Source organism: Gracilinanus agilis, chromosome 1, assembly GCF_016433145.1.
Source record: "Gracilinanus agilis isolate LMUSP501 chromosome 1, AgileGrace, whole genome shotgun sequence".
NCBI lineage: Eukaryota > Metazoa > Chordata > Mammalia > Didelphimorphia > Didelphidae > Gracilinanus > Gracilinanus agilis.
The window spans coordinates 751,557,962-751,569,720 of record NC_058130.1 but is presented as its reverse complement, the minus strand read 5'-3'; the positions used below and the strand labels follow the sequence as shown (position 1 = coordinate 751,569,720).

The 11,759-nt window shown below is 39.1% G+C and overlaps 1 protein-coding gene across 1 annotated transcript in view; it reads left to right on the top strand.

Moving 5' to 3' along the window:
• The window catches only part of DNAH10 (dynein axonemal heavy chain 10), a 185,857-nt gene that overhangs the window by 67,537 nt on the left and 106,561 nt on the right, over positions 1–11,759 (top strand). Inside the window, exons 16-19 of the mRNA XM_044685402.1 lie at positions 1,042–1,063; positions 4,619–4,772; positions 6,929–7,162; positions 10,732–10,858. Of these exons, the coding sequence (XP_044541337.1) occupies positions 1,042–1,063; positions 4,619–4,772; positions 6,929–7,162; positions 10,732–10,858 (537 nt within the window). The remainder of the gene's footprint in view (positions 1–1,041; positions 1,064–4,618; positions 4,773–6,928; positions 7,163–10,731; positions 10,859–11,759) is intronic.

Below are 11,759 nucleotides of genomic sequence, written 5' to 3'. Positions count from 1 at the left end.
TTCCTTCCTTCCTTCCTTCCTTCCTTCCTTCCTTCCTTCCTTCCTTCCTTCCTTCCTTCCTTCCTTCCTTCCTTCCTTCCTTCCTTTCTCCTTACCTTTCTTTTTGTTTCTAATACAGAAGAGTGGTAAGGGTTAGGCAATGTGGGTTAAGTGACTTACCCATGGGGAGCAGAATAAAGATGGCAGCTCAGTAGCAGCAAAAGCCCAAACTGCTCTGACTATCCTTCCATACTAATCTTTTAAAAGTGTTTAAAAAAATACAGGAATCCAAATCCAGGGTCACATAGCTAGGATTCTGAGGCTAGATTTGAACCCAGACCTCCTGTCTCTAGACCTCAAGTTCTTTAACTATTATTTCTTAACTATTTCTCCTTAAAAATAAGGACCAAAGTTCTTAACTATAAGAATTCTTAAACACTGGAACAAGTGAAAGGAAACTGGGGACCAACATTTTCTGAAGGTCTTAATAGATGATTTTAGTGTGCTTCTTGACTGTCCTTGAGGTGGAGAAGAAGAGAAACCATCACTGTCTAACCATCCCTGTGTGTGCCTCTTTCTCACCAGTTTTGGTTAGATAGAATTTTAGGACCAAAAAGAGATTCTGGGAATGTCTAGTATAACTTTCTTCTCATCACAGCTGAAGAATCAGGCTCAAGATATGCCTCACCCAAAGCCATGTTTGGAACCCAGGTCCACTCTGCTTCTAATACAGACACCTCTTCAATGTGTCCACATAGCTACCTAGTATATCTTTGCAGATTCACAGAGCTGAAAGGGACCTTAGACATGATCTAGTCCTCCTTTTACAGGGGAAGAAATGGAGGCCTATATAGGGGAAGTGTCCAACCTGCAGTCACACAACCAGTTAATGTGGCAACAGGGGAGTGCAGTGGATAGGGTACTTGGATCTGGAACTAGGTCCAATGAACTGAGTTCAAATTCAGTCATAGATACTAGCTCATGCTTCTTGCTGGACTTGCCCTGAGTTAGTTTTGCATGTCTTAATCTGATGGTCCTATGGGTCCTACTGGTCCCTTCCAGGAGAAACTTCACTGGACACAAGGTTAGGGGAGCTGTTCCCTTCTTCTAGCTTCTGGCTTCAGCTAGAGTCTACTCTCATAGGAAGATGAGTGGGCTCAGCCATGCTCTTTTAGGTAAAAGCCTGGGGGCTTTCTTTGTGGCACTGCTTTATTCATTCATTCATTCATTCATTCATTCATTCATTCATTTATCTATTTATCTATCTGTTTATTCATTTATTTAATTTGTATTTTGAATATTTTCCCATAGTTACATTTCATGTTCTTTTCCTTTCCTCCAAACCCCTGTTACCCCCCTTACCCCACTTAGCTGATGCAAAATTCCACTGGGTTTTACATGTATCATTGATCAAGACCTAATTCCATATTATTGATAGTTGGACTAGAGTTATTGTTTAGTGTCTACATCCCCAATAATATCCCCATCAGCCCATGTGTTCAAGCAGTTGTTTTTCTTCTGTGTTTCTGCTCCCATAGTTCTTTCTCTGAATGTGGAAAGTGTTCTTTCTCCTAAGTCCCTCAGAATGTCCTGGATCATTGCATTGCTGCTAGTAGAGAAGTCCATTATCTTAGATTGCACCACAGTGTATCAGTCTCTGTGTACAATGTTCTCCTGGTTCTGCTCCTTTTGCTCTGCATCAGTTCCTGGAGGTCATTCCAGTTCACATGGAATTCCTCCAGTTCATCATTCCTTTGAGCACAATAGTATTCCATCACCAACAGATACCACAATTTGTTCAGCCATTCCCCAATTGAAGGACATTCTCTCATTTTCCAATTTTTTGCCACCACAAAGAGTGAGGCTATAAATATTTTTGTACAAGTCTTTTTTCCTTATTATCTCTTTGGGGTATATGTAGCACTGTTTTAAAGAACAGGCAGAAACTCTAACACATTTATAGTAGACAAAAAACAAAGCACCCAAATTCTCTTTCCACCAGAAACAATCTATCTGTTTCTTTCAGAACCTTAGTTGGAAGGGGCTCTCCTTTCCTGAAGGAGAAGCTTCATCTGAGCCATCTGCCTCTTTAAAACACACAGAACAGCTGCTCCTTCTTTCTATTTTTTGAATTGTATTTCCTGATCATTAGGGCTTGTACCTCTATCTAGCTTAGGGCTAGAAAATCTATATAGGGGCAGCTAGCATAAGAAATAAAATGGATATATATATAAAATATTAGGGTTTTATTGAAAGCCATATTGATAATTAAAGCCACGTACCTGATACAAATCTAATTCAAATGCTGTGCCATACCTTTCCCACCTGGCTGCTTCATCAGGAAAGAGCAAGTGCCAATTCTATCCTGAGTCTTTATACTTTTGTTTATGTAATCACACTTCCTGCCCACCTGTATTACATAAGAGGAATCATGGGAAATGTAGTTTTAAGAGTCCTAAATGTCCACAGGAAGTTTAGACCAGGAAAATCAAGATTAGTTCAAGGACCCCCAAATTTCCAATATCACACTAAGACACCCAAATTTCTAATATCACACTAGCACCAAACCTGGAGATGGGAGGAATTGGGTAAGTTGCTTAATCCTGATGGCCTAGCCCTTGCCCTTCTGTCTTAAAGATATTACTAAGATGTAAGGTAAGGGAGAAGGAAGGAAAGGAAGGAAGGGAGAGAGGAAAAGAGGGAGAGAGGGATGGAAGAAATGAAAGAAAAGGCAAGCAGGCAGGAAGGCAGGAAGGAAGTCTATGTAGCTGGCAATAGCTAGGGGGCTTGGTGGATTGAGAACCAGGCCTAGAGATGGGAGGACCTGGGTTCAAATGTGATCTCAGACCCTTCCTAGCTGTGTGACCCTGGGAAAGTCACTTAACCCCCTTTACTTAGCCCTTTTTCCTCTTCTGCCTTGGAACCAATATACATAATTGGTTTTAAGATGGAAGGTTTAAAGACTGTTTTAAAGAAAGAAAATCTATGTGACTGCCTGTTTCATTTCCAGTAGTTAAAGTTTATCTAGCTATCATCCATGTGAAGGTTGCCCACTTGGCAACCTGCCAGGCCTCTCTGTGATTTGGAATCCACCAGCTTTTCCATTCTGAAAATTCTTTTCTCTCCCATGCACTTGAATGGGAGGCAAAACAAGGGTACAAAACTAATTCCCAATGGGGCAAAGTCTTTCTCTTCCTTACCTAATGTTTTCCCTGCCTTTAGATTTTTTTTGGCTAGCAAAACCCTGGTAGGCTTTGAGCCTACCCTTATACAAGCTCAAGGGAAGAAGAGAGATTGGGTCTCCGTCACCATCTTTTCTTGTAGATGAGGTCCTGACAGAAAGAGGTCTGATATTTGAGTGTTTGCTCTTGGACTGGGGCCTGGGGGCGTAAATCCTAGGGTGAGGGGCTCTTCTTCTGAACTGGACTCAGTCCATGTTTGGGGCCTTGACCTTAGTCCCAGCCTGATGGTAATGGAAAGCTATGGCATTGGTTCAGGGAGATGGGACATTGAATGGCAGCAGGGAGCAGGAGGGAGGTCAAGGAAACTCACAGTAAACAAGGGCAGCACCCTGCAGGGCCTCTGGTGATGGCTTCTTGAGTCATGGCCGCTCTTCTACCTGAAGAGTTCCAATGACATGATCATTCCATGCTACCTCCAGCCTCTTCCTTCTCTGCTCCGTCTTCTACATAGCTGCCACGATAGGGTTACTGAAGTCCAAGTCTACCACCCACTTCCCTGGGCAGGAAGCTTCAGGGGCTTCCTACTGCTTCTGGGATAAAATGCAAAATTCCTCACTGGATTTACATTGAAAGCCCTTCACAGGCCTGCTCCAGCCTTGCTTCTGGAGGTCTCTTTTCCTGTGAGTCCCATTCATGTAGCCAATGTTTCAGCCCAGCTGAATTGCTCGCCTTTGCCCAAACTCAGCAACCTCCCTGCCTTATCCCAGGCAGTCAGTTCACCCTGCCTAGACTTTCATCTGGCAGAGTCCCCAGCTTCAGTCAGGGTTCAGCTCATGTGTCGCCTCTTTTGGAAAGTCTTGCCTGATTTTCCTTCTTAGAGTGCTCCCTCCCTCCTCTAGTTATCATGGAGATACTCTTGTCCTTATTCATGTTGTTTTTTTCTCAAATAGAATGCATGGCCCTGAAAGGCAAGGACTATTTTTTTTTAAAACCCTTGTACTTCGGTGTATTGTCTCATAGGTGGAAGATTGGTAAGGGTGGGCAATGGGGGTCACGTGACTTGCCCAGGGTCACACAGCTGGGAAGTGGCTGAGGCCGGGTTTGAGCAAGGACTATTTTTTAAAGTCCTTCTATCTCCAGGGCCTAGAGGTCAGGCAGCAAACATTTCTTAAGCACCTTCTGTATGCATTGGCACACGGTAGAAATCCTTCTTAGATTGAATTGTAAATTATTTGTATATTCCTTGTATTCTCCTCTACCTACTAGACTAGAAAACCCCTCGAGGGCAAAAATTTTGTATCATTTAAAAAAATCTTTATTCCTTCCTCTTCCCAATTCCCATCTACCTCTACCTGGTGCCTGGCAAATAGTGGGCACTCAGTAATTGTGTGAATGAATGACCGGCACTGTGATAAATTGAGTAAGACTTAACTGTGCATATATTGGTTCGTTTTCAGACACTGGAAAGAACTTATGGAAAAGACAGGCATATTTTTCGAGATGACAGATACATTTACTCTGGAAAATATGTTTGCCATGGAACTTCACAAGCATACAGATGTTATCCAGGAGATTGTGGTCTCCGCAGTCAAGGAAATCACCATTGAGAAGGTGAGAATGCTGGTTTAAAATATAAAACCCCACAAAAACATATTTCTGTGCCAAGAGAAGTCATTAGATTCCCATTATTCCTACTTTAGGTTGTTGTCAAATTGATTCAGTCATGTTCAACTCTTCATGACTCTTTTTTTTTTTTAAATTTTATTTTCATTATCATGTTGGCATTGTTGTAAGGTCACACTCATCCATAACCAAAACCCCAAAATAAAGCCATGAATACACTGATGTGAAAGGCAACTCCATCAGTTCTTTCTCTGTCATAAGTCTTTCAGGATTGTCCCAGAAATTGCTGAGAGTAATCGAGTTTTCACAGATAATCATTGTCCAATATTGCTGTTATTGTGAACAATGTTCTCCCAATTCTGCTTGTTTCACTCTGTATCAGTTCCTGCAGATCTTTCTAGCTTTTTCTCAAATCATCTTGCTTATCTTTTCTTATAACACAATAGTATTCCATCACTAACATGTACCACGGTTTGTTCAGCCATTCCCCAACTGATGAATATCCCCACACTTTCCAATTCTTTGACACCACAAAAGAGCAGCTATAAATATTTTTGTGCAAGTAGATCCTTTCTCTTATTTTTTTATTATCTCTTTGGCATACAGATCCAGCACTGGTATAACTGGATCAAAGAGTATTCATAGTTTTATCTCCCTTTGGGCATGGTTCCAAATTGCCCTCCAGAAGGGTTGGATCAGTTCACAACTCTACCAACAATGCATGAGTGCCCCAATTTTGCTACATTCACCATTTCCCTTTACTGCCATATTGGCCATTCTGATAGGTGTGAGGTGATACCTCTAATTTCTCTAATCAAGAGTGATTTAGAACATTTTTTCATATGAGTATTGATGGCTTCAATTTCTTCATCTGAAATTTGCTTGTTCATATCCTTTGACCATTTATCAATTGGAGAATGGTTTGTATTTTTATAAAGTTGACTTAGTTCTCTATAAGTTTGAGAAATTAGACCTTTATCAGAGATATTCATTATAAATTTTTTTCCCAGTTTGTTGTTTCCCTTCTAATTTTAGTTACATTAGTTTTGTTTGTACAAAAGCCTTTTAATTTAATATAAACAAGATTATTCATTTTATATCTTATAATACTCTCTATCTCTTGTTTGGTCATAAATTCTTCCCTTCTCCAAAGATCTGCCAGGTAAACTATTCTGTGTTCCCCCATTTTAGTTATGGTATCACTCTAAATCAGTGATTCCCAAAGTGGCACCACCACCCCCTGGTGGGTGCTGCAGCGATCCAGAGGAGCAGTGATGGCCACAGGTGCATTGATCTTTCCTATTAATTGCTATTAAAATTAAAAAAAATTAATTTCCAGGGGGCTAAGTAATATTTTTTTCTGGAAAGGGGGCGGTAGGCCAAAAAAGTTTGGGAACCACTGCTCTAAATCACATATCGTTTTGACTTTATCTTCATTTGGGGTTTTCTTGGCAAAGATAGAGTTTCAAGCTCTTCACAGCCCGGTCTTACTTTCCCAGCTGTATTGGACATAATTCTCCTCCACTTTACAGTCACTCCAAACTGGTCTTCTTGCTGTTCTTCGTGGAGGACATTCCCTTTTCCCATCTCTAGGTCTGTGCCTTCTGCTTACAGAGCCCTCCTCCCACATCTCAGCCTCTTGCATTCCTCAGTCTCCATCAAGACTGAACTCAAAGCATGGGTGGTCTTCTGCAGGCTGCCTTTTGGAGGGGTATGCCAGTTCCTTTTCTAGTTCATTTTATAGATGAAGCAACCTAGGAAAACAGGATTAAGTGACTTACCCTGGGTCACACAGCTAATAAGTGGCTGGATCTGAACCCAGAAAGAAGGATTTTCCTGACTCCCTGCATGGCTATCTGTTGCATAACTCATTCAGAAAACACAATTTCTTGACCTGAAAATTTGCTTTTCTACAAGTTACAATTCTCCAGTAGTAGTTCCTCTCCCTCCCTGCCTCAGATTACTTTAAGTCTGTTTTGTATGTGTTTTGCCCATAATGGTATCTATGTGTGTGTGGACCCGTCTGTGAGAATGTGAGGTCCTCAGTGGGTTGGGATGGTTTGTATCCCTAGCACTGAGCACACAGTAGGCATTTCTTACATCTTATTGATTGACGGAACCATTCTTTTTGTCTCCTCTAACAGGGTGTCAAGGACATATTGGACACATGGGAAAATATGAAATTTACTGTCATTAAGTACTTTAAAGGAACTCAAGAACGAGGATTCATTTTGGGATCAGTAGATGAAATTATTCAATGCCTTGATGATAACACTGTCAATCTCCAGAGCATTTCAGGAAGCAGATTTGTGGGACCCTTTCTGACAACTGTGCACAAATGGGAAAAAACTCTCTCCTTAATTGGTGAAGTTATTGAGGTAAGAAAAAAAGCCCAAGAATGGTTCATGTAGTAAGATTTGATAAGGGCAGTGAAGAGCATAATAATAATAACAACAATAATAACAGTAACTCCTTTTATTTTATTTTTAATTAATTTCAATTTTTATATTTTATATTAATATTTAATTATTATTTTTAATAATAATAATAACTCTTTATATGGAACCTACTATGTAATGTTCTAAGCATTTTACAAAAATTGTCTCATTTTAGCCTCCGTGTAGCAACCTGGGAAGTAGTGGCTGTTATTTATTCTCATTTATAGATGAGGAAACTGAAGTGATGAAGGTTAAATGACTTGCCTATGGTCACACAGCCAATAAATGCCTGAGGTCAGATTTGATCTCAGAACTTGGAATTTTATACTTAGAAGAATCCCTTTATAAAGGCAGTACTGAAGGTGGAGCGAGGTTCTCCTTAGAAGCTAATTTTGTTTGGTTAAGTTTTCTCAAGACGTATTTGTTATGCTTTTGGGTGTGATTAAATTTGAACTTGATCTCACTTACTTGACTGAGAACATCTAGCTCGTGTGAGATGAGTTTTCAACATTCCTTTCTTCCATTTCTCTAAACTTGCCTGTCTTCACCTTTCCTTCCTTCTCTCTTATTTTAATGAATGAATTTTAAAAAATCCCACTTAATAAGTGATTACTATGTTGTAAAAACCGGGTTAAATATTGAGGATGGAAATATAAGTAGAGAAGACAAAGACAGTCCTTCCATCAAGGAGCTCCCTGTTTAAGAAGAGACCACGCAGAAAAAAAATTCTCTTGTGAGGCTGACAGAAAGCCTGGGACATCTTCCTGGTTTAGTGACTGATTGGAGGGCAAGGACCAGGGATTCAAAAATTAAAAAGGCCTTCTTTGCTGAGCCTCATCTCCCAATTGTTCCCTTGATGCCTCTCTTTCTTTCTCCAGTAAAGCTCATTCATTTATTTATTTATTTAGCCACATTAAGCTCAATTAACTAATTAATTAAGAATATTTTCCCATGGTTACATGATTCATGTTCTTTCCCTCCCCTCTTCCTTCCACTTCCTTCCCATAGCCAATGAGCAATTCCACTGAGTATAAAACCCATTTATTACTGATCTCTCAATTCATCTTGACTTTCCTTGACTTTCGGAAATATCTCATTGGCCATCTGGTTCTCTCATAAGGTATAATCTCAGATTGCTTTTTCATCCTGGTAGTCCTCCTCTGGACATTTTTCAGTTTACTATTGTTCTAAACAATATTTCTTCCATAACCCAATCCACGACTTCAGCTGTGGTCTGTCCAGAGTCGAACCCAATGGGACAGTTATCTCTCTATTCCAGGAAACTAAACCTTTAATAAAGCAAGAGAGCATTAGCTGTTGGTTAACATGTGACAATGTCTACTCTTGCTGAACACTAACAATCTGCTACACCCCCAGATATTTCTAAGACAGACTCCTGTCTAGCCAACCCTCTCTCTGCTCCTGATCTTGTACTTTTTTTTTTTTGTTGATCTTTTTTTTTTAACCCCTTAACTTCTGTGTATTGGCTCCTAGGTGGAAGAGTGGTAAGGGTGGGCAGTGGGGGTCAAGGGACTTGCCCAGGGTCACACAGCTGGGAAGTGTCTGAGGCCAGATTTGAACCTAGGACCTCCTGTCTCTAGGCCTGACTCTCAATCCACTGAGCTACCCAGCTGCCCCTGATCTTGTACTTTTGAAGGTGATTCTTTTGGACCCAGTTGTAAGAGTTGGCATGAGTTCAAGGCTCTCATCAACTCTTGCCTGGACTATTATTGTAGACTCTTAATTGATTTCTTTCTACAAACCTCCTCTCCCTGCGCAACTGCCCAAATTATTTTCTCAATGTGCAGGTCTGATCTTGTCCTTCCTCTACCCTATAAACTTCTGTGGCTCCCAAGGATATCCCTTGGGATAAAATATCATATACTCTTATGTGGAACATTTAAAGCCTTTCATAACTTGTCCCCAACCTGCTTTTTAAAAACTTTGTTCTAGAATATTCTTTTTTCTCCACTGTATGGTGAAGTCAATGTTAGACTTCCCACAGTTCACATTATGCTCCATATATAATCTCACTGCCTTTGTACTGGCTGTCTTTCATGTCAGGAATGCACTTCCATCTCGCTTGGACCTCTTAGAATCCCTTCTTTTCTTCAAAACTTTACTCATCTGAAATCTACATGAAGCCTTTACTTCTGCCTCCTCCCCTTCACTGTCATGTGATGCTTTATAATGAATTTGTGGTCCACTAAGACTCCCAGATCCTTTTCAGAACAATTGCTTTTTATCCATGCTTCCCCCATTTTGTAATTAATTGGTCAAACAATAAACATTTAGCATTACTGAAGGGAAGCAGTTTGGGATTAAGGTTGAAAAGATAGATTGGAGGTAGATTATAGAAGTCCAAGAACTGATATTTTATTTGATAGCCAGTGGAGAAGTGATGAAGATTTTTCAGGATCCTTCACAATCTGGCTATCACCATTATCTTATATACTCTTGTCTTCCAGATAAACCAGACCCATTACTACCCCAATTCTTGTCCTGCTCTCTATTCTTTGCTTTTGTTCACACTGTACCCCATTCTTGGAATGTGCTTTTCTTTATCTCAAACTCTAGAAACCCTTTTTTCCTTCAAGATCCAAATTGGGTCACACCTCTTTTAGAAAGCCTTCTTTGATCACTTCTTCCCCCAGCTGATAGCGATTTCTTTCACTTTACATTTGTCATTACCCTTTGAACTCATCATTCTTTATACATTTATAATATAGGGGCTGGGGTGGGATTCCCCTTGTATTATAGTTATTATAGTGTTATTCATCTTATGATTTGATTTGTTATATATGTATATATATTTTTCTCTTTTATTTGGGGCAGTTAGGTGGTGCATAGTGAACAGAGTGCTAGTGTTAGTCAGGAAGACATTCCTCTGAGTTCAAATGTGGCCTGACACTTGCTAGCTGTCTGATCCTGGGCAAGTCACTTAACTTCTCTTTACTTCAATCTCCTCATCTGTAAAATGGGGATAATAATAGCACCTATATTTTAGTGTTGTTGCAAGGCTCAGATGGGATGATCATTGTAAAGCACTTAGCATAGTCCCTGGCATAGAGCAGGTGCTATATTAATGTTAGCCCTTATTCAACTATTATTATTTGATTTGAAGGCCCTTGAGGAAAGGATCTGATTTAATTTTTTTGTGCCTAGACCCAGCAATAAATTGTCCCTCATAAATGTTGAGTAAATATTTATTGAACTTAATAATAAATAGGTCTAATGGGGTTTTGTCATCATGAAGTACTTTTAAATTAACTCATTGTTTCATAGCATCTATCTCAGAGGGTTGTTGACAGACTTAAGTGGGATAATCAAGGTAAAGCGTATTGTAAATCTTAAAGCACTATATAATTGGCTGCTCTCATCATTGTGATGTTATTCATTATTATATTAAATGTAGTAATAGTTGTTATATTATTATATATTTTACCAGATACATTTTGTGAATATGAAGAATTCAGTTCTGTTTTATTAATAATATTGTATACTTTTAGATATGGATGATAGTCCAGAGGAAGTGGATGTATCTTGAAAGCATATTTATTGGTGGTGATATACGCTCACAACTACCAGACGAGGCAAAGAAATTTGACAACATTGACCGAATCTTTAAAAGGGCAAGTAACCTAATCGTAATTAATAACTAACTGTTGTCTCACAAATAATGAAAGAGATGACTTCCAAGCAAATTTTGTATTCTACTTCCTGTCATTCGAATTGGCAAAAAAAAAAAAAAAAGAATGAAAAACAACTAACTCGTTGAGAGATCAGATGGAAGAAGATGTACTCGTTCATTGCTGGTGGAATTGTAAAATCAGAGAAATTTGGTGAAGAGTGTTCTGGCAGTATGTGATAAGAGTTACCAATTTGATCATATTCTTTGACCCAGTGATTCCATTAGTAGGGGCAAATCTAATAATGGTAGATCAAAGACAAAAGTTTAAAAAAAATCTGCCTGGGTAAAGATTTTTCATTACAACATTATATGTAATTAGAAAAAAAAAAATCTAACAGATGTAACACTACATGTCCAGTGTTAGGAGAATGATTAAAATGTGGAATATTTATGTAATTGAACATTATAATGGCATTAAGTTTGAGGAATGCAAAGAAATCTAGAAAGACTATAATGAAATAATGGAAAGTGCAAAAGGTAGAGTTGGAAGAATGGAATTCATACTAACTACAATGACAAGAAGAAATGATAATAAAATCCTGATGGGGACTCAAAGAGAGTATTGAAATAAAATTATGATACTCTCTGGGTTGCAATTAATTAATTTAAGTGTAAGTAGTTATGGATCAGGGTTAGTTTTTTTGCATTTATGTTTAATGTTAAGTTTCTAATAAATGGCTTATAATCCAGAATAGGGCAAGCAGTGAGTGGCTTCTCCCTCCCTCCCTCCCTCCCTCCCTCCCTCCCTCCTTCCTTCCTTTCTTTCTTTCTTTCTTTCTTTCTTTCTTTCTTTCTTTCTTTCTTTCTTTCTTTCTTTCTTTCTTTCTTTCTTTCTTTCTTTCTTTC